The sequence below is a fragment of the Cardiocondyla obscurior genome, linkage group LG02 (genome assembly GCF_019399895.1).
Source record: "Cardiocondyla obscurior isolate alpha-2009 linkage group LG02, Cobs3.1, whole genome shotgun sequence".
NCBI classification, from domain to species: domain Eukaryota; kingdom Metazoa; phylum Arthropoda; class Insecta; order Hymenoptera; family Formicidae; genus Cardiocondyla; species Cardiocondyla obscurior.
In genome coordinates, this window is record NC_091865.1 from 8,796,013 (window position 1) to 8,823,796 (window position 27,784).

General features: G+C 34.8%; 1 protein-coding gene across 10 annotated transcripts in view; it reads right to left on the bottom strand.

Annotated features, from left to right (window-relative positions):
• Nucleotides 1–27,784, bottom strand: part of Nmdar2 (NMDA receptor 2) — a 154,781-nt gene that overhangs the window by 32,579 nt on the left and 94,418 nt on the right. For 7 of the 10 annotated variants that reach the window (XM_070671824.1, XM_070671849.1, XM_070671832.1 and 4 more), the window contains 4 exons: nucleotides 6,588–6,766; nucleotides 5,792–6,206; nucleotides 3,802–3,985; nucleotides 3,235–3,373 (listed from right to left, as the gene is read on the bottom strand). In XM_070671824.1, the coding sequence (XP_070527925.1) occupies nucleotides 3,235–3,373; nucleotides 3,802–3,985; nucleotides 5,792–6,206; nucleotides 6,588–6,766 (917 nt within the window). Of the gene's footprint in view, nucleotides 1–3,234; nucleotides 3,374–3,801; nucleotides 3,986–5,791; nucleotides 6,207–6,587; nucleotides 6,767–11,587; nucleotides 12,687–21,309; nucleotides 22,772–27,784 lie in introns of those variants that run through there. The other 3 variants (XM_070671874.1, XM_070671866.1, XM_070671857.1) reach the window with 2 other exon arrangements.

Below are 27,784 nucleotides of genomic sequence, written 5' to 3' on the forward strand. Positions count from 1 at the left end.
GCAAAAGGCCAGCAATTTAGTAACAAAATGCGCGGGAAAAATATGTGCGAGTCAGAAAAAAATTATGCATTATTTGATCGGCTAAAAATTTTTTATAAACACTCGGCGTTCTTTATAAATCGGAATTAATGTTCGAGAAAAATATAATATTCCTGAAATTACAGCGTGAATAATCTATAAAATTTAAGCTTCAATAATATCGAAGGGGAAAACAAAAAAAGTAGTTCGCGCCCGTGTTAATATAAGTTTATTACGTATTTATATTTTACCTTGCACGGAAATATTATAACATGTAAATTTTTAAAACATTGGCAGTGCAACATTTTCTTTAGATATTTTAATTTCTTTGAAATGATTGTGAACTTGATTATACAGCCTCTAAAAAGATGCAAAACATTTCAATGCCTTTGAAATTCTAATGAATTCATGATGCGATCCAGCTTGCATTCAATAGCATTATTTACGCCGTGTTGGTGTACGTTATATATAATGTAGTATATACAAGAATATTATTAATATCCAAGATCCAATAATTTCCGTAAAAAGCACGTATTATGTATTCGGCTGTTAACATCTATTTCGCATTCAACAAACCAAATTGGAAAAAGAAAAAATAAAAAAAACATTTTGTATTGTAATTTAAAAACGCGTTCTTTTCTCTACATGTATACATTATAATGCTGCCGCTTCTCTTATCAACTTGTCAGTTCAATCTTCCGCGGAAAATATCAAGTTCGTCTCTGCGGTATCTTCAATTAATTATTTCTAGCGTAGTAAAAACGGAAGGCTGTCACCGTCGAAATGAGATTAACGGAAATACGGAACCTTGCTTCGAAATCTAGTAGGTGGTGATTCGTGCTGACGTGATATAAACGGACAATATAATTAGAAAAGAGATGTCGGCAGATGTGGTTGGCATCGCGTGGCGGATTGTTAGTTCTCCGGAGTAACAAAGCGTCGAGATGATTGTCTTTAAAAGAAATAATTAAAATCGTGACTGGCGCGCGCGGAGGGTCGCTGAATCAAGACGGTCGCGCGTGTTGGCGTAACAAAGTTTCGTGTCCTGCCGGTTGCAGGACAGCAAATGAAATTTTAGTGCAGCTTTCATTACGTGACGAACTAGGTGCTGGATTAATAGCTTTTCAATTATAGCTCCGTGAAGCGTAGATAAATGCGTCCCAACAAAATAGTAATTACATTTTATTTAAAGTCTCTAAAATGTCTATATTTTTAATTAAGACTATACTATATTAAATATAATAGTAATTAAGTATCTCAAATTTAAAATTAAATTATTTTTTTTTATAAAAATGTATTAATTAAAATTAAAATTGTAACTTTTAATATTTTTTCTTTTTATTTATCAAGAAATTTAATAGAATTATTTAAACTTATTTTATTATATTTTAATACGGTGCAAGAATATTACGTAAAAAGAACTTGAAACCTCCTAATACCGGATAAGGGAATATTAGAACAATATTTTATCAACGTGGTGACTATGAAGTGCCGTCCTGGTACAGATCATAATATATTATGAATAGCTGCGCAAAGTATAAAAGCTTTATCAACCATTCAAGACAAAAAAAATTAAAAAAAAAATGAAGTCTATCTTGATGGCAAGCTCATCTTTCGCAAATGGTGAATTTACTGAAGTGGATGAATGATAAATTCTTGCCTGTGTCGAGACGTTGTGGTTCTCACAACGCAAGCATTTCAAACTTTAATGAGGTGACGAAAGAATTTCCTGGATGAAACGGTTCGCTGAACAAAGATGGATTCGTGTCGTGAGAGGAATGTCGAAAGGTGAAGTTAAACTTTGCTGGCGTTTCTGACAAAATTCCTATCGAACTTACATAACTCGATACTGCTGTTAAAACTTATAAACGCAGTAAAAATCTCTGACGAATATTTAACGATACGTCGCGACGCGATAATAATAAAAGTAGGTAGAACAAAGTACGTATAGAAATCTGAAATATTTTATGTCTCCCGCTTATTTTGAATAATTTATCAGATTCTGTAAATAATACAGTAACTTTTTTTTTCCTTCTTAAATTATGCAGATCTGTCAGTGCTAAATTTTGCACAAGACTGTCGCGAGCTTCCGGAAAAAGGGAAATTTTCCTAACAATATGTGTTTTGCGTCGGAAATTTCCATCGCGCACGTTAAGGGATACTATATTAGTTTTATCTGCCACAAAGCACCACGCAGTAGGTCTCTCAATTGCTGCGTACGTGACAATTGTGCTGCCGGCATGAGAAACGAGTACGTTCTGAAATATCTTGCTGAGCATTTCATAACGCGATTATGACCCATCCAAGTCTGACAATTTCTAGAAAGCGTTAGAACGGCGGAATATGCTTTCGTTCGCTAGATGAGAGAACCAGCGAACTTAATGGAAACCTCTCGTGACGCATTAATTTATTATCGCGGATGATCCAACGTCGAGCTATGAAAACGATAAAGGATACGGATTATGATAAAGTTGCCCTACCGATTAATAGAACGCCACTTCGTTTGCAGTTTTCCGTGGCGAGCGGATTGCAAAAGGGAGTATCGTCGGCGACAGGATGCGAAGAGAAGTAGAAGTTTATCGCAATTCCGTGCCTGAGTGCCGTAAATCCAATGCAACGAAAGAGACGAAGTTATATATAGTAAAACCTCTTTGAGGTCTTTTCGGCAGTGCGAGGATGATAAATTTTACATTTTTACTCGATAACGCGCGCTTCTTTGCCTGAAAGTTAAAAAAAAAAAAAAAAACAAAAAAAAATCTTTTTATTTATTTCAAGCTTTTTTCGGCGCTATTTTTTAATAATTATGATTTATCGAAGCATCACACTACAAGTTTACTTTTAATTTTCAGTAAATTATATTACGTGGAATTTATAATTGCGCAACTGTTATTCGTTAATTTAGAATTAAAAATATTCGCGTGTTTCTTTTTCAACTTAATTCTTATATCAGAAATTCTTTCCGTTATGCAAACTTTATGCAGATATATGCAAACATCTTGCTGCATTAATGACATCACGGTGAAATTCAGTTACATTCAGCGGAGGTGGTGTAAAGATTCTAATCTTGATTCAGCGCTTTAGTTTAATTATTCCTTCGTCTTTATGTATTTATTTGTAAGCGCTCGGAGCAGCGCCGTATCTTATCCGACTAGCAATAGCTTTCGGATGGTAAAGTTTCGTGGCTGGTAAAGTGCATGCGAGATGATTTGAGCTTACCTCTTCCCAAACAAGCTGCTTGCTAACTCCCGGCCGAAGGTTCATAATTTTCAACTCCGCCGCCTTTAACACGCCATCTTGAGTGAACTCCACGTTTGGCTTTCCCTGATCAGTCTCGACGGAAACGTTCTTCAAATATCTTGAGAAAAAAAAAGAGACACAATATATTATTATATAGTATTAAAAGAAACGAAATATGAGCTCAATATACAAAATGCATTTTATGAACTTTGCGATTGAAATATTAATATGCATAGAGTAGCATTAAAATACTAAATTATGATATTTGTAATAACGATCATAATATTAAATTATTAAATTACTGCATTCGAATCGTTCAATAATATTAACCTTTGTTATGCATATAATATTATTAAATAAATATAAAATTTTATATTATTTCCTGAAATATGATTCTTCAATTTACAAGATTCCGTTAATTAATTATGAAGTTTGTAAAAATGTTATGTACATTATTTGAAAGAAGCTTCTCTTTTGTTATTCAGAAAATTTCCCCCTAAATTACGCATGAATTAATCCGTATTTTTGCAAATTATGGAAAATTACTTGAAAAATAGATCCCCCGTGCTCCATCGTGATTCACCGACTCCTTCGCAGCTTAGTTGAGTGTTCAGACTACGATTTGCATTTTTCGGATCATTGATGAAGTCCTCGACACCGTAAGCATAGACCTTAATTGCCGTCGTGATTTCGTTCACCAAGCTCTCACTACTCGTATCAAAATGCACACCTGAAGCAGCAAAAAGATATCGGATGGATTCGTTAAAGCGATTTTATTACTAACGAGATTTATATCGGTTTACACGATGACCAATTCAGTTATACCGGTAAAGAATGAGATTTTCCATTTTTTCTCGCTTTCCTCTGTCGACGATAGAACGAATACCGAATGAACAACCGAAGAGAAAATTGAAAATAACTGGAGATTTATTTGCTTTTTCTTTTTTCTTTTCTTTTTTTTTTGGTTGATTTATTTCTTAATGAATTTGTAATTTGAATATTAAAACTTAAAGAAAACTATAATTTAATCTGTAAAGGTACTTGACACATTTTTATTTATAACAAATTCTTTCGTAAACACTACTGTTAATATTTTTATTTTACCTAAATTTGGAACAAATATAGTATATATATATATATATATATATATATATATATATATAATATATTTTTTCCTGTAAAAAAATTGACTAAGCTTTATACAAGATTTTATTCAACCAGATTTTTATGCGACACACTGCGTCAACTACATTTCCATAAATATCAGTGGTGTAAGCAGGACGCGCGGAAGAGAGAAAAATAAAGATAAATCGATGCATCGCAAGGCCGAGAAACGTTAGCTGCGAGAATCGCCGAGTTTCCTTGACGTGTTTTGTTCGGCCAAAAACTTGACCCGTGAAAGTCACAAGTCAACAAAATATTTCTGTATTGTATGAATACGTTTTAAAATACCTTTCGAGAAATCTTTTGAAACTTTGGCGAGATGCTTGTCTAGAAAGATTTTGAATTCTACGAGCTTGTTCTTTAGAAATATTTTGAAGCTGCAAATAGCCACGTGTCTTTCTCGATGATATGTGCAACTGTTTTGCACCAGTTAAATCAAAATTAAATTTAAAGAAATGGTTAAGTACATACTCGTGCAACATTGAGAGAAAGAGGTAAAGTATATTAAATATAAGTAACGTTTGCTTTCCTCGCTTTGTAGCAATCGTTTAAGAGTGCGAAGTGTTTGCGTTTTACACAGCGAGTTTATCGCACTAGTTTTAGCTCGCAGAAATTCAGACGAAAGAGATTCAATCCGAGTTATGTTATTCCACGTGCTTCACTGGAAGGCATTCGACGAATTTATTTTTCCCTCAAGGATATTCTTGGGAAATTCTCAAGGAAGGAATCAATTTTCTGTTTCCGCGATTCTGGTCACGGTGTGAATAACTTTTCGTCTGTTCGCCCGAAAGCCATGCGTTCTCACAGATAAAAGGCATATTCTGAGGATTAACGTATGCTCAACCAACGTAACGCTTCGTTTTATTCCGATGCTTCGCATAAGGATGTGTTTTAGGTTATTTATTTCCAAGGAAGTTCTACGTTAATTAACTAAAACTTTTCTCCTTTTACCATACGCGCATATTTGTATCCCATTTTTAATTATAAAATAAAATATTTTAAAATAACTTCTGTAATACGTAACGTAATTTTTAACTTTTCCAAATGTTTAAAATTATTTTCCTTTTTATGATAAATTATAAAAAAATATTGCAAAGTGCGAAAGAAGGCTCTTTTTTATGCAAAATGTTAAATATGGAAATGTTCCAGTAACTTTTTAGTCAAAAAAAAAAATTTTTAATCACAAATTTAATTAAAATATGCTACAATTATTTATTTTATTTACGCGCATATGTGTCCCGGGATACGGATTAGAGTACGTATATTTTCACCTGGATTCACAAGTATAGATCTTCGTAATATAGTCCAGACACCCAAATTCACAGATCCGGTGACCGTAAATACATAGTATGCATGTAATTTTGTTACTCACCTAACATTCCAACCGGGAACTGGCTGGGGGTTTGTAGATTCTCAATAACGCTCTGCGTGACGACCCACACGTAATTTTCCCCGGTAATTTTGTACTCCCTGGCAGCGTTCAAGATATCAATAGCTTCCTCTCTGGTCGAGTATAGTAACATCACTCGAGATTCGCTGTTAACCAGCTCAAGCAGATCGTGCAGTTCGGTGACCAGAATGGCGCTTAGTATGGTGAACTTGAATGTGTCCTGCATGTCGGAGATTCTCTCTCTGACCGCCTGTATGAAGTCGTCGTGACCAGCTATTTGCGAGGTGACTACGCTAAACTGATGCCACTTGTACCTCTCTAGGATACTCAGCATCGCCGCGGTCTGATGTTCCAACGACGGTGCCAGTTGCAGCTGCAGGTTGCTCTGCGACGCCCGCTTTAAACCAACGGCATTCTCGGTTACGTTCCGCGATTATTAATAAAATACAAATTATTAATAAAACTAAATTGTGGATTTCCGTTCAATTTCAATTCTAACTTCATGTTTTTGTGAAAAAAAAAAAAACATTTTTTTACGTCCACAACCGGGAAAAGAGCAAGTAAACGGTATAAACTTGCTTTATTGCAAACTGCCCGTTTTCATCTCATATATTTCAATATAGCTCGAGTACTCGAGGAATTCTTTGATGCTAATAAAAAATTTACCCGCAAGCAAATATTTCTTTTTTATACACTCGGAGGAACTTACAAATTCTTTTACGTTTATTATAATAATAATAATAAATTTTTTATTTTTATTTTATTTCTACCAACTTACTCTCTCCAGACCAGAATTATCGGCATTCCATGCAATCACAGGGATTCCTAAGTAACCGGCCAATTGAAGAAAATATTGAGCGCTGGCCGTACTACGTCCGTATTGCTCATAGTTCATAAGGTATAGAATGGCCGATACATTCAGCGAAAGAAACTCCTTGCAAAGTGAATCCAAGATAACTAGAACACATAAATTATACGACAACTAAATAAATATTTTAATTTTTGTCTTAAACAAATTTATTTTAACGTTTAATTTTTATTAACATTCACGCGTCGCTGCTTGAATACAATGCGTATTAATAATTTTAAATTATTTTACAAAACGCCATCAATCGAAATAATCAATTGCACAAATTAAATATATCTTTTTTTCGGTTAGCTCTTTTTAAATTTTACGAAGCGATAGAATTACCAATTTAATCGAGTAAGTATTGATAGACGATTAGCGTCATACGTAGCAAATTACGATAGCCGAGTTTAATCGAGTAAATCTTCGCTTCGTCAAAGCCATTAAACGCATTTATATGCTGAATGCACTATCATTTAACCGCAGGAATAAAGCGGAACTCGTACCTTCGGTTCTTTTTTTTTTTTTTTTTTTTTTTTTGCGACGGCAACCCCGTCATGCCGCGTTATTCTTTCCTACTAAATTTATCTCTATGCCTTTATCACACGCGCCCATTTTTCGAAAAGCGGAAAGTAAAACGACGACGGAACGACGACCGCGAACGTAATTCAACCTACCCTACGCAGCAACACGCTTGACCAACTGACCTCATTTTCTTTCTAGTTTATTATCGCGGAATACGAAGTAATTGAAAGTTTATTTAACCGATTTTTATTTTGCGCAATATTTCGTCTATTTAGTTTACCGAATTCAATTTAAGTAAAAAGCAAAGGGGCTTTAGCACTGAACTCAGATTCTAAAAGAGTATAGAACGCCTGGATTTAAGTGAATGGCTTAGATTGCATCGGAGAAATCCTTACGTATGACTCTGTAATATTTTTTATAATATTACCGTATATTTATTTTGTATAATCCTCGGAATGTGTGCAAATAATTTAGGTATATTAAAATGACTATTGCAGTTTTACAAAAAAATATTCATAAAACTAATTCGATATGTTACACGGTTGGCTCTTACACTCTTCCTTTCTCTGTTTCTCTTGAAACTCTCATGGAAAAATTCGATCAAAATCCCAAGGGAAAATCAATCCAGTCATTGAGAACATTACAATTGATACAAACGGCAATTTCGTGCCTTTGAAATCAACGCCACGAAAATACGTAGTTAATTAATTTGATTTGTAACGTAACTACATTAACATCGGCGAGTAGTATTATTTTAACATAACATCAATTGCGTATTCACATGCATTATTAACAAAACCGTAATCAGAGTAAGCATAATAAAATCATATTTATATAGCAATATGTGCTTTTGTTTAAGTGAAATTGCAACAAAAATATAAGAGCTGTTATATACAAAATAGCGCTAATGTGTGATTAATGTCGCTTGAGACGAAAGAGATGATGAAACATTTTATTCTCTCTATTCGCGTACTCGCACAACATATTCTAACCACTGCGGCCACGTATTTCTCGAATGATTGTATTAAATTAACGGGCCAAGTTTCACTTCTCTATATGTAGGTATATAAATTACGCTTTGTCCCGAATTAATGAAAACATAGCACCACGAATGTAGCAGCTAAATCTGTATCAAGCAACAGCAAGTCGATTAACGTAAATTCCTTTGATCAGAAACTACCTTGATTCCGGAATATGTATACTGTAGTCGAGAACCTTGTCAACCATACGTTCATAATTCGTTGTTGTTGACCATATCGGTCGCGCTAAAATAAATTAAGTCAAATTATTTTAGTCGAATAAAACAATAAAAACACGCAACGTTTTTTTTAAAAATTACTATAAAAAATATATATTTCAAATTTATCGCGACAATTAATTTTTAATAAAATTAGCGATGTATTGTTAATCACAACGAAATTATGTCGTTATTGTAAAAAATCCTATTCGTACATTTGGCGATAAATATAGGGTAAAAGATATTTAGCAGTATTGAATTTATTCCAAAATTTATGAATTATGACCGTACTAAAAAACGATAAATGTCCCAAATGAACGACGGACTCGTCGAATTAGAGTTGCTTGTTTAAAACTCTCATCAAGTGTTATTAACGAGCAGATTATTTACGACTCGTTGGTATTTGGTTTAAATCAATGAATGAGTTATTTACGACTTCGCGTGTTCCGCAAAAATTAATAATTCGTAATGAAATGTTGGATTCTCGCTTGTAGCAGCAAATGATATTTAAAATTAGATGCGCGAAATTAACGACTGTGAACGTTGTTCGTTCCATCTGGCACGTCCCAAATTAATATTCGGTTTTAATTCCATGATAGTCGCTCGTACTTTTTTTACGTTTATTTTTTATCAAATAAATATTTTCTTTTTTGCGAAATGTCGTTTTATATATTATCAAAATATACTTCGTAATATTTAACGTAGTCCGTTAATCAGTACTGATACTAACCAATCCAATTAATGCAATTTATAAAGATTAGTTATCTTTGTAGGACTGCTTCTGTGACATTATTTAAATCGCGATATTTAGGAGCAACTTAACGCGATTTCGCTGCTCCCGAGCCATTAATATTAACACGTCTACATTAGTAGACCGAAATTGGTCGCGTTTGTTTCTACCAACAATTACGATGCCAATAATGACAATCCTGACAAATTGAGGATTTTGCATTATTGGCCACGAAGATATTTCATCAGTAATTACAATATCGGTAACGATTACGCTGCCGTAATCGGAGATACTAGCTTGGGAATGTTGCCTTGGTTGCTGCGGCTGAACCCTCATATATCGATAGTCAGCTTAACCGCATATTAATTAATCAGCTAATTATAAGCGTGCCACGACAAAGGCTTTTATAATTTTACGGTGTTTATCAAAAATTATTCTATCCCCTGGAATAAATTGTGGTTAATAAACGTTCTTAATTTGTAAAATAACAATTATAAGTTTGTTAACTATGCAGTTAGGCGATAGAAACGTATATGTATAACGCGAACATATAACGGAAAACTTCATCGACACGCATAAACCTTATAAATTATTTGCTTCATATTTAACCGATTATTTTCTTCGCCCGAATTTAATACGCAGCGGTTTTAATTTCAGTCGTAAATTTTAAAGTTTTATTTAATTAGAATTGATTAACGACCGAGAGAAATTTGACGTTACGCTATCGCGAATTATAAAGATTCAAGCAGTAAAAGGCGTGGCAGGTTTTTCGAACTTCCTTGCCAGTGAAATATAAATTGAGAGAAGTTTAATTGAACGCACGCTAAACGTCCCGAGTAAATATTTTACAATTAGTCTAAGAGCTCTCGGCGTAGTACAGTAGTGTTTCCGTAAACATGAAACTAATGACAGTTGATACCTAGCACAATGAAAGGAGCTTAATCGATAACCGCTTAATCAGTCGCCTGTTCTCTAAACTTGGTATTTAAGTATTTAATATACTTTTGAAACTAATTAAGGTTTAAAGTTACTCAATTACTTAAATATCGTTGATTTCGTTTAATAAAATAGAACAAATTGGAATTGAAGATTATCTCGTTTACCCTTGCATTATCCGATCATGGCTGTTAAAGTAAATTGATTGCGCCAACATTACGTTCATTCTGTCCATTTTAACGATTACTTCAGAAAATTGAAAACGTTGGATTTAAAAAACATTTTCACGCGCAATAATGTATTATGTATAATTCTCGCGATCGGAAAGAAATATTGAGGAAGTTGCCTGTGATTATTCGAGCGTTGGTAACGCGGTCATTTCTCCATCACGCCGCTTTCCGCTTTACGGCACTATTTGAAAGAAGGTAATTTTTAAAGCCCGAAGCGTCATCGCGCTCCTTAAAGTGGTATGATTGCGGTCATTTTGTAAACATTGAGATTGGAATAGCCAGCGCGCTGTCCAAATATTAGGCGGAGAAGGAAATTCCCGACGCGAGAATCACACACCGGGTGGCAGCGTACGCGTAAATACACCGACATCGACTCCACCCTGTCACCACGAACGTGTGAGTTAAGCCTGAAATATTGGCTCGTCGGAACATCTTTCAGATGCGAAGAAACGCAATGCGCCAATGTTAATTCCGACGAAACCGTGTATCATTCCTATGGTCGAACAACGGTGCGGTGAAATATTTCCCATGATAAAATCTTCTCCTAACCAACGTCGTCAGATGGGAAATTATGAGGAGCCCGCGCGGAATTGTATTTGCTTGGCGATGTTCGCGCGACGTGAACAGCAAATCAAACAACCGGACAAAAGAAAGAGAAATATCATAACGCAGTCACGAAGCAATTTCACGAACTGTTTGTTATCAATAAAATTTTGTAAAACCGTCGCGTACACGTTGGTGAAATCCAATCTTCAAGGATATCTATCTGTAATACAGCTATTAAATCTTTCGTGTTATTATAACGCGCTGTTCCACGTTGTCAATGCGATGAGAAAATACGTTGGTAAGAACCTGAGTTTAATGGCGCTACAACAGTGTTCCACCTTATTACCTTACGACATTAGTCGGCTACATGTATATTCAGAACAAACACTGCGGCTCCACAATTTCTTGTGGTAGCTTATTTGCCCGTCGGAGTTGTCTTAAACCCTACCATTTCGCAGTGATCTCTATCATTCACTCTCTCTCTTTCTCTCTCTTTCTCTCTCTATTTCTACAGTATACATATATTTAAATTTGCACAAATCTAATCGCATCACGTCATCAATTAGAAAAACATCAACGTTAAAAAAAATTAAGTAAAGTTATATGAAACGGAAAAAAATATGTGTGTCGAAATAACACAGACGTACATGTAAAATGTTAAATATAAATCCTTTTAGGGGAAATAATAAATTCTTTTTGAAATTCAATTACTCGCGAAAATATTTACCTGTCGGACTCGGTGTAAGTTTCATCATGGTACTATTGACCTGAGACGGGGTAAACTCGTATTTGTCCAGGAAAGAGAACCTGGACTGGCCTTTGGTCCTGGCATGACCTTTGTGCAAATTGCCGACAGCCCTGTTGATAGCTCTTGTGTACTCTCGCACGCCGAAATTCGTATGCGGCACTATCAGGCCGACGCTAAGCTTTGGCAGCGAGGTATTGCTAATGCCTCTTATCACTTTTTGATCAGTTTGACCAATCGATGATTTTAATCCGTCCCTCGATGAGGCGACTATTGCGCCCACCATTAAAAGAGCGAATAAGCCACGCATTTTTTTTTAATTTTTTTTTTCCTCTGCAGTAGCGAAATGGGTTCCTTTGTTTTTCAATTGTTCACGCGGTACAACTCGTTCGTGTCGAGCTGTTCGCGAGCTTTACGGTAAATCAGGTACACGGTTACAAATAGAGATTAAGTTCGAATCAGTTGTAAGTGATCTGTTGCACAGTTAACTTCAGTTTTAGTAACACTTCAGTCATTATGATGTATTTTTTTCGTACTCTAATCATTGTCGTCAACGAAGTAATTGTTGTCATTGTTAATTAAAATGCACGTCGATAATATTTAAAGATTTACAACACTTTGAACGTCACACTTAAAAGCTCAAGTAAGACACCTTAAATTTTACACACTTTTGCTTGCTGAATTTATTTGCGAATGTAGAATTTATTTGTATAATGCTGCGAGTACCATCCGTGATAATAATATATGTATGTATATTTTAATTATTTTATTAATGCACGGGGCATTATGAAAAAACACATATCACATTCCATCACAACGAGATAAGACACTTTAATAACAGCTTTTTTATCAGTGTTCATATATGAATATATTTATTATTTAACATCAAAAATTGTAAATATATTCTTTCTGATATATTAGAAACTTGATAGTGTTAGGTTTCTTTCCGTGGAAGAAAGATAAAATTTGATTCATTAGCGTGAAACAGACAGTAATATATATATTCTAGACACGAAGATCGAAAAACTTGTAAGCGTTCAGGAAACATTTATCGAGAGTCGCTGGTGCGCTTACGATGATACTGAAAGATAAAACAGAAAGTTATTTCGATAGCCTAGCGGATAATCCGTAATCGCAAATCAAGTCTCGAATATGTAATAGATAAGTGAGTTATTTATTTCCTCTCGGGTTCTTTACCGTTGAAAATGTTCACGTGCCGAGTTCTTTCCTATCTTTAACTTTGTAGAATATTATGCGCTTAAATACTTAAATACTTTAGCAACTGGATCTGTAAATCCTTTAATTCTCGGGCGTTTATAGATATATATTAAACCTCTTAGTATTTAATGCCATTATTTAATTCTCTTTCTTGGCTTTTATTCTCGAAAAACCGAGTTTTAATTTTTTTTTTTTGTTTTTTTTTCTTTTCTTTTCTTTTTTGTGCAACACACGTTTAATAATGAATCCAGCAGATAAACACGCGGGGATTTTTAATTAATATAATAAAATCGTATTGCGAAAAAGAGAATATCTCTTCTGTATCGTATTGAATATTAAATTGTTCAGACAATGGGCTAAGCAATAAATCAATCCGAAATTAAATATCAAGGCGTTTCGAACGCGTAGCTATCGACAATTTGACAATATTCGAATTCCGATTCCGCTCTGCTGTAATTAGGATTTCTTTGTCTAGCGGCATCAAGATTGACCGGAAGTAATTACGACATTCTCAATTAATCGGCTCGATAATTTCGCGAGGATCTAGAGCGTCAGAACCGTGGCTGAACCAATTACTGAGATTTCATCCGTTGGAGAAGCACCTTTGCACGTAATACCTCATTAATTGGTAATTATAACGACATATAATACGCCTACATTTAGTTAGCACATATAGTTTCTCCCTTTCATGTAAGAAAAAAAAAAAATTAATTTTACCAATTAAATTCAATGCCTCGTGATAATAATTAAGGGAAAGTCAATTCTTGCTGATTGTACTCGTTACATTTTTTAAACTTTTCTACGCTTTTTTATTTTATATTAATATCTTGTGAAAGTGAATATTTGCGTATTTTATGCCGAAAAATGCCAGATATATTAAAAAAAAAAAAAACTTATATGCATAGACACGTTTTAGCACAAAGTTTTTCAGGGGATTACACTTTCTCTATCGTATCGAATACTCATTTATCAGGTTGGTCGACAATATGACACGCGATAGAATCGGAACGTTCACAAGAAAAATGCGCTGTAAATCCAAACAACAACGGGCAGTGAAGAATGCGGATTTGTACTATATCACGAGCTCGTTTCCTCTCTCGCCGGTATATTTATCTGTCGTAGAACGCACAGTGCAGAAATCGGCGGAAATGTTCGATTGACGGTGCTTCGATGTGCTCGCTCCTACGTTCTCTCATTCACGCAAACAACATGGAATAATGTTTTTCTACCGCTTTTTGTTGGTTATTTCGAGAATTAAATGGTCATGGTAGAAAAGAGAGAAAAAATCGGATCGCGTTTGATTTATAAAAATTGGCGGTCATCTACAGATCTCGGAAACGATAAACGGGAATTTGTATTATAGTGTATCTATTCACATTTCGTGATAACGCGTCGCGAATAAAATATCCAAGTTTAACAAATTAATTTATTCATTACCTCCCAATTTTTTAAATAAATATTTTTGGAAATCTGTTTTTCAAATTTCTTTTTCGCACTTTTTTTTTCTTTTGCACAGTTTCCTTTATTCTTCAATTTCCATGAATTTTATATATTTTTGCAATTTATTAGAATTAAAAAAAGAAAAAAATTGTAAAATTTATTTCTGTTTTAATTAAAGTATTCCTTTTTAACTTTTAAATAAAATAATTTCAAGAAACCACCGTATGTATTACGTGCACATGATTTATATTTATATGTCTACCACATAGTTTGTCAGAGTAAAAAATTAATTTAAAAACTTTTTTATTCTCTGACCTCCGCGGTACATAGTCTTGTAATTATACAAACAAACCGCAGAGAAAATCAAGCTAATTTTGTAACTAGTTCGCGTAATTAACAAGTGTTGCATTCCACAACAGGAAATTGTCGTTAACGGGAAAAGACAACCGCAGGATTTCGCGGTTTCTAAACGTGTTTCTCGATAAGCTCGAAGTTATGCCGCGTCACCCGCGAAATCACCGATAGAAACCAATGCCGAAGTTTAGGAAGATAGCCACGTCGGCTCTAGTTAAGCTTTGGATTTCGGAAAGTACTTCGGAAGGATCGCAGTCACGTTGTTCAGAATCCCGCAACCGATGACCGCCTTAGTAAAGTTTGAATCTCGAATAATATTGCGCGAGTTTGGCCGTGAAACGTGTTGAGCTAGAATAGAGAGTTCGGAGCATTCGTGGCATTCGAAGAGTGTATAATTATATTAGAAAACAGTGCATTGAACGTCCGACTCGAAGTGCAGTAATTATTTCAATACATATAATACATTTGCTTGTCTGATTGCTTATACAAACTGCGACAAATTAAAAAACCACATAATGGCGTTACATTGTTTCGATCTTCTAACGTTGGTAACGTCATCCTCAAACATAATATAATCACAGAATTGAAATGATAATCTTTGTAATAGACCGATTAATATACATATTTTATTTTAAACGATATATTTCCATATTATGAATACTCACGTACAATTTCCGACAGATTCAAGATATCCGCGATAGGTGCTAAAGTTGTTATGTATCGGATTAGAGCCGTTTATGCAAACGGGAAATCGGTGATAACGCGATTTACGGATATATCCGGGTATCGTTATCTGACAACATCTTGGCTACGTCAAACCGATTTTAGCTGTTTCAATGTCAGAATTATTGATAGAATTAGAACCTTAACTTAGTCCGGAAATGGCATGAATCCAGACTGGCGACAAACTCAAAACGTTAATACAGATACACACGACAGCATTTCTCTTGTGTCGTGACAGAGATTCTAATTATTTCGCAGTTAAAAGTCAAAATCATGAAAATTGTTATTACTATAATAATATTTAAAACTTAGAGAATTATGTTTATCTCCATACGTTGATGTCGTGTAATAATTAAAGAGACTTAAGATAAAAATTATAATCTTAGAATTAAATTATGATTCAATAGCTAGTGCAGTTTTTTATCATTCCAAAATAATATTCAATTTTAAAGAATAGATGATAACAAAATGAGTACTATTCTCTTTCCTTTTGATCCATACCAAGCGAAATGGGGAGAAAAAAGAGAAATCAAACCGCGAGACTGCAGGGAATTGAAACGGCAGATATGGTTCACGGGGCATTATTGAGAAATCTTAAAGCTAGATAGAGCGTCCGATAAAATTGCAGTAATATTCCTTTATTCTAATTTATATTTAAGTCGGGGAAAGAGTTTTATTCAATAAAAAAAATATTAAACAATTAAATTTATAACGTAACAATTTATAATTATTTAGCACAATAATAAATGGTTTGAGAATAGTTTAAACGAGAAAATAAAATAAGAAAAATAGTTAAGTAAGAAGTTGACAACACGTATTACATAATATAATAATTAGAATGTCAATCACGTAAGTTAGATGATTGTTCAGTTTTCACATTGAATTTCCGATATCGTCGAAGTTATTAAATTACTCTCGTTATGCTTCTCAAATATTGACATAAATTTCAATTTTGTCTCCCCGTATGAACTGTTCTATTCTTTGAAGTACTGAAGATATTACTTTTCTATTTATTATTTTAAAATTACTTTACGCTCAACATTCGTGAAATCAAATTTTACATGCATTTAATCACTTTTCTTTACACATTTAATTACATATAATACGTTCCAATCCCCTAATTTTTTTTTTAATCTTTCCATTTTCTAAGGCTATCTGTAAAATTTTTTACTTGCCAAAGCTCTTACTTTCTTTAGCGATTTTTCAAATACCTGGCCAAAAACTTTTAGTCCCATCATTCATGTTACTTCTTTAAGCATAGTCTTTCATCTCAATTTTACTCGTTTACCTCATTTCTCTTCTTTTGTTCAACTTGAAAAGTTAGAATTGAATTGACGCGAGTGAAGAATATGCAAAGATCTGACGAAGTAATTAAATTTCCATTTTTCCGACTCATAATACGCGTGCACTGTTACTTATTATTATTATTTTTTTTTATATGTAGTTTTTAAAAGCTATCGATGTTTCAGTTTTGCAGATTTTCCATCTGTACGTTTTATGAAAAACGTGAGTATTTTTACGTTTCAATAGTATGTCCAGTTTTTATCGATACACTTTACTTTAATCGTATGCAATTAATTATGAATCAAGAAAATTATTTACAAGCTAAAGCTCTTTTAGTAACGTGACTATCAATTTTGCTTGAGTCAATAGTAAGTAATTTTATTTACACGACTGAAACATAAAAAAACAAAAGAGAGATCAATTTTAATACATAGGTGAAATAAAGCGTAGACCAGATCTGATGGCAAGCTTTCTGCTTTACTGATTCGAGGCTTTCCGCGTCAATTTCTTTTTTTGTCCTTTTTTTTTTCCTGTCCATTTCCCTCTGTACGAGCGGCAGCCCCTCGTCGCAATCAAACGCGTGAAATTAAATTCGACACGAATTGAAAATGTGCGATAAAATAAAATTGAGAAAAAATATATAAAAAAAAATTCTTGTCATTAATTGTTGAGCTTTACACTTTAAACTGCATCGAATAGCGATATACGTACTTGGACACACAGATTTTCAGTGATAACGAAATTAATAGTTTCACAATTCACTCGATGAGATTTTACAATGAATTTCATTGACGGCGATATATCGTTACGTGCGATTATAATTATCAATAATCACAATGCACCTTGAAATTGTGATAAGCTCAAAATTGAGGTGAATTTATCAGTGCGATTAACGCGGCTTAACTATTTGCTTATCCACGTGTTTCATAAACGAAATTCAACGTGTGATATTCACAAACCAGAACTATTGCGTTAAAACGCTTGTATAATTATTTGGTGAAATACGAAAATCTGATATACATCTCATTTTTTGTATATGTGCACAATTAACACTTTAATTATTAATATATTTAAAAGAGTAAATTTTTTATTTAAAAATTTGCTGTAGAAAAAAAATATTACACGTTTAAAAAGTTACAGAGAAAGATATAACCTGTTCTATCATTTCGCGGCAATTTATAAAATATTTGATTTTTTAAATTCCATTTAATTATATTTGTAATATTATTAAACCGGCGTGTGTACGTATTATATTATATTGTTAGAGAAGTTAACGGCTTTCAGAACATAATACTTTCTTCTGGCTATAACAATCTTATTTTAAGGCTTTTTTTAACTGGTTATTAAAATAAATTTTTATAATATTATTTTTATATGTGCTTTATTTGATAACACAGCCAGGTGTTCAAACTACATCGGTGATCGCGTTTAACCTGTTGCTTTAAAAATTATTTTTATTTTAACGTCTTACAAGTTTAACAGTTTATTTTCCTTTTCCTCTTTTTAATAGAAAAAACAAATTCAATTTTCTTTTTAGATACACATAAATTAGTTTCATTAATAAAAATCTATTTTTAACAAAAAAATCTGACCATCTCTGAAATTAATTCATACGAATAACATTCGAAAGTGAATAATACCATAATATTAATCAATGCAAACATATTTGTATGCCATCATTATCACCATGTATATAATTACTATTATAAATCTATCCCGCGTATTAATAATATATAGGTAAGAAGCAAAATGTAGGTTTAAACATATTCACTATCCACAGGTGGTTTGTACACGTGGCTCGAATGTCAATAATGGATGCTATAAATGTACCACGGGGATTTAAAAAAAAAAAAAAATGTAAAATTGTAGGCAAGAGTTACAAGCGAGAGTAAACTACAAAATATAAATGAAGAACGGCTTTGTGCCGGACTGCCGTATATCATAAGGGGTGACATATTCTGGAATTGCTTTTTTAACATTGGCCATGCGACCACTTTCTCTTGACAAATAAAAGACGGCGGTGCTGTTAACAGAAAATATATACTGCACACGCAAAGGTATATATGGTAGATATATAATATATGTGTATAAAGTATATTGTACACATTACAGCTGTATGTTCGCTAGCGGATAATATAAACAGGACGAAGAGTTATAAAAAGAAGAGAGACCTCGAGAAAGATAAGCATTATCTTAATATAATCTTATATTTTCGTGGAACTTCTTTCTACATTTTTAAAATTTTTGTAAAATGCGTTTTTATCTTGATCAAAATCAATTTAAATAATAAACTGTTCCGGACGCAAGTGGCAAACTCGATATATTGCTATAATTAATACTTTTGATTAAATTATACTTTCGTGTCACGTTAATTAAAAAATTTTGAGAGTTTTCCACTTGTACGATTTTTGATATTTTAAATAAACCAATTGTTTACTTTTATAAAAGTATCAATAATAATATACATATTTTGTCTAACTTTTGAGTAAATTAATTTTAAAAAAGGGAGATGTAAGAAAGTAGTTATTATTAATTTTTTTAAATAAAAAAAGAGAAAAAGTGTAACCACCCATATAATAATAAACTAAAAAAAAAAAAAAAAGTACAGAATATTGTACAAGTTAATAAAAACATCTTGAAAAAAAGAAAAAGATTTTCTTCAAGTACGACATAAACGTATGTAACAGAAATCTGCGTAAAATGGAACAGAATCATGTTACTCTCCAGTCCGAGGACTGCCTGCAGCGTAAAACACAGTGTAAGGTTACCAATTCGTGAAAGGTAAAAAGGAAAAACGAGCGACGGAAGAAACAAAAAAATGAACGTGGCTATTAAGGCCATGCGCCACCCTTCGGTGTTCCAGCTGGTTTAATCCAGACTCCACGCGATTGCGGAGCAATAAGGTTACTAACGCAGTAAAAGCTTCTTGTATGATCGAAGCCCGGGCTGAGTCATATTCAATAAACAAATTTTATAAAGAAAAGCTGCTTAGCGTTATCATACCGTATTAATAACTGTATAATAATATGCTTGTTGCGGAGCACATACACGTTATATAATAAAATTTAAACATGTTAATTTCTATTTTTAATTAAAAAAATTTTTTAACGTAAATTATATATATATCTTTATTTTATATAATTGTAAAGTTAAATATTTCCTATTTTTATATTATCCAGCGAATTTTGTTAAACGTTACGCGATCAATTTTTGGTGAAAAGCAAATCTGGCGTACCCAGGATTATTAACAAAACAAGAATAAACGTGCCGTATTTTATTCAGGGGTATTGGAGGTTCGTATAAATGGTGGGCAACGAATCGATATCTCGTGCAGCAATAATGGATGCGATAACTAAAGAAACGTTGCAGGAGCGTGCTGCTAACCGTTTTACGCTACGAATGAACATTCGCTTGACTCTGAAGTGCGATAAATCGTCTCTGTGCGTTGCCGGACGATCGTTACGAACAGCGCGAGACTGGTTGTGAATATAACATGACATTGACGTCACACACATTTCGGTAAACAAAACGTAGTACCGTTTATCCCAAGATTGCGGAGGAGATGAGAGATAAAAATAAAATGAAACGACGACAAGAGTGAAATAATATTTCGTTACCCTAAGAATATAGATGTGCTTATTCGAGCCTGGATAAAACTAAATCTACGCCACTTGCAAGGATTTAGCGCCTTGCTAAGCGATGCGGAAGGCTGCACTTGTGGGTTGCAAAAGAGCCAAACGCGAACCTAGAAGCGTAGAATTTCGACAGATATGCGCAAAGCAGCAGGCCGTCCGTTACGTATTTCCAGAGCTGCAAATGACTTGCACTTAGCGAACCGATTGGGGTACTTATCAGACAAAAGAGTGGCGGATGTTGAAAGACACGTGCGCGCCGTTCTCGAGAATTTAGCGAGCTGTGTGTGCACTCCAGCAAAGCCGATCGGACATAAGTCGAGTATAACATATCGATGCGCGTAGGAGCAGTAGTATTACTAGAACAAAAGATAAGCACCATTTCATGGGGGTTGCACACAACGTCGAAAATTGTCCATTCATATTGGCATATCGCTCTTGTGGATAAAGCACAGAGTACGAACGATAAGTGCGCCATTCAAATGGGATATTTTCGTGAGTGGCTGAAATCACTGCAAAACCAAGCGAAGAGAGAATTGTATCAATAGATTTTTGTGAGGGAAAGAGAAAAGAATATCGATCGTTATTAATCCGTCAATTGCCGAAGCCCAAAACTTAGAATGTTAAAATGTAAACACATTAAAAATAATTTTTATAATAAATTTTAATTGGATTTGATTTTAATTAAATTTTAATGGGATAATATTTAATTGAGTGTTAAATGCCTAAAACTGTTAATCGTATTAATCGTGCACATTTGTTGTTTAAAGTGTTAAAAAAATTCTAGTATATACGGAAGAATTTAGATTTAAAATAAAAAAAAGAAACGTAAAGTAAAAGTAAAAAAACATCGCTCGGGGCTTTTAACTTCAATACATTCTGGCATACTTAATAATTTAAATGGCCTGACTTAAAACTTTCAAACAAATTACTTTTAACATCGCATATAAGGTTACATTCGAGACTTTGACTTGCAATTAGCTGTACTTATCCGCGCTTGCGTCATTAATAATCATCGACAGTTCCCTTCCTGGATCAACAGACACATAATACCTCTGCGGCCGTCGCACAAAGGTGCGATCGCGCGATCTACTTGACAGTGATCGATGTGGCAGTAGTGTCAATCGGGACGTGATTATCCGCGGCCGAATTGTGGAAATCCGCTTCTGAGGACGCGCCACGCCGCTCCTACGGAATCTGCGAGGGAGGAAAACGGAGACGGACACGCGGAGAGCAACGGGGAGAGGGATACTACCCTCTAGGATCGATCTTAGCTCCGAAGATGGAATCAGGTCATTCTCGATCAAAATTGGACGCATCCACGCGTCGAACGAAGTTCCGTCACACGAGGTGGAGGCCACGCTGATGGCTCACGGCCGGTTCGCTTCGCACTTTGTCAGAGGATACGTGTTTGTTCGGGTCTCACCGTGGTATCGGTCGTTCGATTACGTTGCGAACAACGCGCCTCGAGTTATCGTCACCCGACGTCAGCTGTTCCGCCTCCGCGCTCAGCGCCGAATATTTCTTCGGGCTCATTGTAACGACGGGCTCGCCGGGGCCGTGCGGGAATCAGTATCCGACGACGAAAGTTCGCTAATCACGATGACGTTAAGTGCCGCGGATCGGCCGTGACGGTACGCGTCGGCACTTGGTCGCGAGAACAATTGAGGCCAGCGGCGATCGTCGCAACAGCTGTTCGGATGATCGATCGACGTTTATAGTTTGGCCCTCGGCGAGAATCGGGGGATCCATCGGCAGCGTCCCACGCGGAACTGTATCTCGCTCTTCGTCGTCGTATCACCGACTAGAGCACCCTCGGCTCGCTCCTTCTCACCTCCCTCGCCACCCCCGCTGTTCACGTGACCGGGGGGGAAGTTTCACTGGCGCAGTGGAAACACTTTGGTTGATCCATGCGGTGCACGATCCTTCGTTACGCTCTACCCGGGCGCTTTGTACGCTCGTAAGCGGGTCCTGCGGTAAAGATCGTTTCTACAAACCCGTCAGCCCTCGAGAATATTCAAGAGATGTAAACGAGAAGAAGAAGAAACGCGAGTCGTTCTACCTTCTGACCCGCACAAACCGACCAACGCGACGAATCGCGGAGACTGCGACACTTTCACTTCTTTTTTTGTTGTTTCAACACGTGCACCGTTCTGACGAACGCGACTGTACGGTAACCCTCGCGCGTTCCCACTGGCACGTGTATGCTCGATGACGCCCGCACACCGTAAAGGAATGAATTTCTAGACGCGAATGCGACGAGCGCGAAACGTGGCGATAAGAAAAAAAAGCGAAAGAAATAAAAAAAACAGGGCGAGGTGGGGTAAAAGAAGTAGAAAAGAACGAGATAAAGAGAAGAAATAAAAGGAAGGTAGAAACCGAAGAAGGTGTTGAAGAGGAGAGACAGAGGAAAAAGGAACGACTACCACCCCCGTAGCCTTCGATTTCAGGAGGAAAGTGAAGGCCACAGACACCGCCCAGCCAACCGCCCGGGTGTGCCAACACGAAAAACCACCCCCGTGGTGTGTTCCACGGCGGATGGCCCGAGTAACCCCATCGCGCATGTCAGGTCACCATGGATACCACGACAGATACGCGCTGACGGCGGCTGCGGTGGCGGTCCACGGTACTTTAAGGATCGCCAGGATTTTCGCATATAGCACAAGTCGAATATCTCGGAATAATATGGAGAAAAAAAAAAAAAAAAGTATTTGGACGTTTCCCTGATCTTATTTCCCGTTTTTATCGTCACCCTTATCAGTTTCATCTTTATTGTCTCCGAAACTAAGGGCCTGCCTCTTGAACGCTGACACGATACGAAGAAAGTGGGAAGCAAGAAGTGACAAGTGGGAAAACAATGCCGCGAGGGTGACATCCGGCTTGCGGTTTAACGCGGGCGAGGTCAGCGAAAGCACGCAACCGTTATTCATAGCGAGATTATGTGCGATATCCGCTTTTCCGAACTTTATAAGTTGATTTTGCCGAAAAACTATTTATAATAAATAATAATTAATAATTTTTATGCAAGCACAAAGTATCGTAAAGTATATGCAGCAAAAGTATTTTAATTAATAGTAATAATTATTTTATTATGTAGACGTGAATATTATTTGGTGTGAGAAAATAAATTATTAATTAAACATAAATTAATTACAATTATATTTCTATTAAACGAAATATACTTTTGCACTCCTTTTTAAAAGTAAAAATGTTTGCTCCGCTTCCCGTTTGTTAAAATTGTTCACTGAGTGTTGATGCAATAAGCAACTGTATAGTGCAAGGTGGAGACAACGACGTTGCCCCTTCATGCGGAAAGAAAACAATTATTACGTTGGACAGAATCTGCGACACGGGCAAGGAAATTAGTATATCGTGGCAACTATATTTTCACGATGGGGCATTTATATTTATCTAATTAAAACAGCATTTATTTTTTTATTTAAATTTTTAGCTGTTTCGCCAAATTCGTTGCTACTCTTTTTTTTTACATGTAAAAAAAAAAAATTACGTGCACGATCGTTAATTTTAGATATATATTATCAATATTTATAATTGAATTAATTATCATCGGTAACGAAAGACGAGATAGGAGCATCGATAATCGATTAATAGGTAATTGTATTCACGTGGACTAGGTAATTTCGCACATACATGCCCTGAATATATTACTATATGTCCTAAACGGAAGATGCCGCTAATCGATACAGATTCTCGTGAGGAGTATCGCAAGAACAAACACTTTACACTGCCGATTATTCTCGTATCTTCTCCCGTCAGTAATCCCTTTTTAAGAACTTTCTCTCTTCAGGATATGCAAATGTAACTCGGCCAAGTAGGCGCCAGTAACCCGGACTCGATTCCACCAACTCTCTTCATCCGTAAATGCACATCCATTCTTATGTTAATGTAATAAGCAGCAGCATCGGCATCAAAAGATGTCGAAAGAATTTTGTCCGACACGACCGACGGCAAACTACTTAACAGTCTAAAGTAATTCCGTTAAAACTGCAAAGAGACATTTAAAGATGCTGTTCGATAAAATTTATATGAAACTGAAAATACTATCGATCAAAAATTGAGATTAAAATCTAAGATTAATTATAACGTTTTATGATCATTTAAATTTTATTAATGCCATAAAAATAAATTCAAATTTTATTAAGACTTTATATTTTAATAAAGTAACTATAAAAAAAAAATGTGTGAAGTTAGAGATATTATACTGTGTATACGTATACATTGCATTTCAAAGACTGAAGTTTCTACTATTTCTAAAGTCGAATACCATTAAAACTTCAAGTAAAGTTTAATTCTGTATGTCGATCAAGAAATATTATTAATGTGAAGTAAGATAATATTTAATTACATTTCTAATAAGCCATATTTTCTTGCCAAGTCCATGAATTCTAATCGCTTTAAATACATTTTAGATTAAACTGATACTATTCCTAATATACATGTAATTTATTAATACATACAAATATTAAAATTTATTATGTTTCCAAATTAAAAAAAAGAAAAAACTTTTAATATCTCCAAAAATACTGATCGTTTTAATCGAGGTTTTAATTAAATTTAACTAAATGTATTACCAAAACAATGTATTATTAACTAGTTAATTTCATTTCACGTTTAAAGAACTTTAATAGCCATTGAATAATATATAACGCTGCAGGGTCGACCTTTAACATCGAATTAAAAAAATTCTATAATCAAATTACATTATCTTAAACTCGGGGGACTTCTGATTCAAGAATTTTATTGAATTGACGTATCTAGTGCTGCGCAAAGTTCTAATTAAGTCCATCGTCGTACGTGATTGTGTTACCATGCGGCAGCGAAAGAAGAGAGTGTACGTAATTTTGTTTGGATTCATACTGAATAGAGAATAAGAGAGTTCAGTATCGTACTTCGTTCTTTGTCCTGTAATTAGGAGTCTCGCTATAAAGGATAAGTCTCGCTCGCGGTATGTGTTACCACCCCACGTGCGAAAGTAAAGTAATTATTCGAATGGGTTTTGTCTGGCTCAGTCATCCGAACCTGTTGTATGTTTTCGTTAACATATCACGTAAAACACGAACGTGTTCTTTAGCAGCGCGCGGCTACACGTCTACTTTGAGTTCCGCCGCAAGACTTGATGTGAAAATTACGAGAATGGGAAATTGTATTAATATGCGAAATATTTAGATTTATCGCGGAATTAAATCGTGAAACTGAAGATATTCTTAATTGCGACAAACAGTTTCCTACAGCTTAGCGAAAATAATTGCAGTGCAATACAGTAATAACAGTTTATTCAACTATTTGTATGAATATTAATTTAGCAATTATGTAAGTTTCTATTTTGTGCTGTTTGCCGTTCATTAGTTTGTACGTAAGTACGTTAATAAAATTCTATCGATGAGCAATATATATTTTACAACAAATATATAGTCTCAGAAATAATGTTTATCGTCAGATTTCTTCAGAAAAAATTCTGAAATACCGCAGAAATGATGGAGTTTACGATCCTGCCATACCTAGAAAAGTTGAAGACCCCTCGATGGAATTCGATATCGAAATATATTCGCACGTTATTAACGATCGTAGTTCCATATTTGAAAAAAAAGGGAATAAACGAGAAAGGTGCGATATAGCTTTGTTCTTCGTTTTTTTTTTTCATTTTTTGCCATTTATCTTTTCAAATATATGCATGCCATTCGAGTTCATCTTCAACACAACATGTGCAGATGCACAGAAATTTGCAATCGCAATAAGTACAATGCACACGTACACACATGCATACGCACACATATGTGTAAATTGAATTCTGATGAAATAATTCGCTCGTTATGAACGAGAGATTCTCCACTGTTATTGCAGAATTAACAACGTTCGCACAGCCAACGGAAGAGAAATAACAAGTAATCGCTTGTTGACGAAATAATTAATAAGAAAATCAGTATAGAATAGATTTCACTTCATATTCGGGACAGAATTAAAATATTATATTATACATATATTACACATACCGTTTGACTCGAAGTAATATATTATTTGAGATATACCTTTTGCAGAACCTAGTGTTGAAATTTTATAGGAATTTAACCGGCTGCTCGTCAACACAATATTTATGTGCTTTTGCTGCAGAAACTTTCGTAGAAAAGTTTCATGTATAATTTAAAACTTAGCTGCTTGGCGTACTTTTAATCACATTAGCGCGCTACTTAAACCAAATTTAATATCTTTGAATTTATCGAAGTTTAGAAATAGCTCATTGTTACTGCACACTCGGTGGAAAACATTTACACTATCAGGAAAATGCACGAAAACTTTTTGCCGCGTATCGAACTTGTACGCGAACGTCTAGAAAGCAAACTTCAACGATAAATGTATCCCGACAATTTCATAAAATTGGATGGCGAAAGATTCTTTCGTTTCGCGCTGATGAATCGAGGGAAAGAGTATTGCAATATTAAAAATTGTAACCGAATGCCTTTGCGATAGCTTTCATCTGGAAAAATTCCGTCACCTCGATCGATATCATCAAGGACATTTACAAAAGAGCTTCCGGGTATCTCGCGAGTAAAAACGATTTTAAACAATATTTCGTCTAAATAAATGTCAACTATAGACGGGAACGTCGGTTTCCCGTCCATAAATGGACTGGCCGGTAGATGAAAGAGCGGCGGTGACGGTATATTGAATTACTTTGACTACATTTCCGCACCCTGGAATTCCACGAGAGTGCCGTTAGCGGCCGTCTTTGCGAGCGAGAGACCGTGATATTACATCGCAAACAGAGAGAACGTATATGAATAGCTTGAAGTGCTGCGAATTTCCGCTAAGTGATTGTTTACTCATCAATTACAGATAGAGAATTAACTGGCTGGCTTTGCAAACATTGTTTGCTCGTTTGTTCGGTCGCGGAAGCAACTTCGATACACCGCGAATATACCGCAACGCCCCGTGAAATATCTAATTCGACCTTTCCTACGGAAAAATTGAAGTAAACAAGACATTATGCGAAAGATTATCCATATTATAGAAGCTAATGCCAAGATTACAGTTACAAACTGCTGTTTTATTATGCATGCATTATGCATGCACGGTAGTCTCCTTCGGAAATGTAGCGGAATATGATGCCGGCAAAAAGCATCAATAGTAGTTTCAGAAGCGCAAGTTTAATAGTTAAATATTTATTTTGAAAAATTTGTTTGTAGAAAAAGAAACAGCTTTGTTTATCGACGTATACTGCGTATACGTTGTTACGTTCTTCTTTTTTTTCTTTTTTTTTTGGAGGCAGAGATTTTTTAAATAGAGGTCATAAAAAATATAAAAACGATTTAAATTATGAAATAATCTCGCGCGTAATGTTACGCTGAAATAATATCTTTATGAATATAAGTGCCTATCTTTTTTTAATACGCTATTAAAATAAATAATTAATATTATTATAATTTTAATATAAAAATTTTTTTTTTTTTTAATTATTCTTATATACGTAAAAACTTCGTTCAATAAATGATGCATTTTGTATAATGTGAAC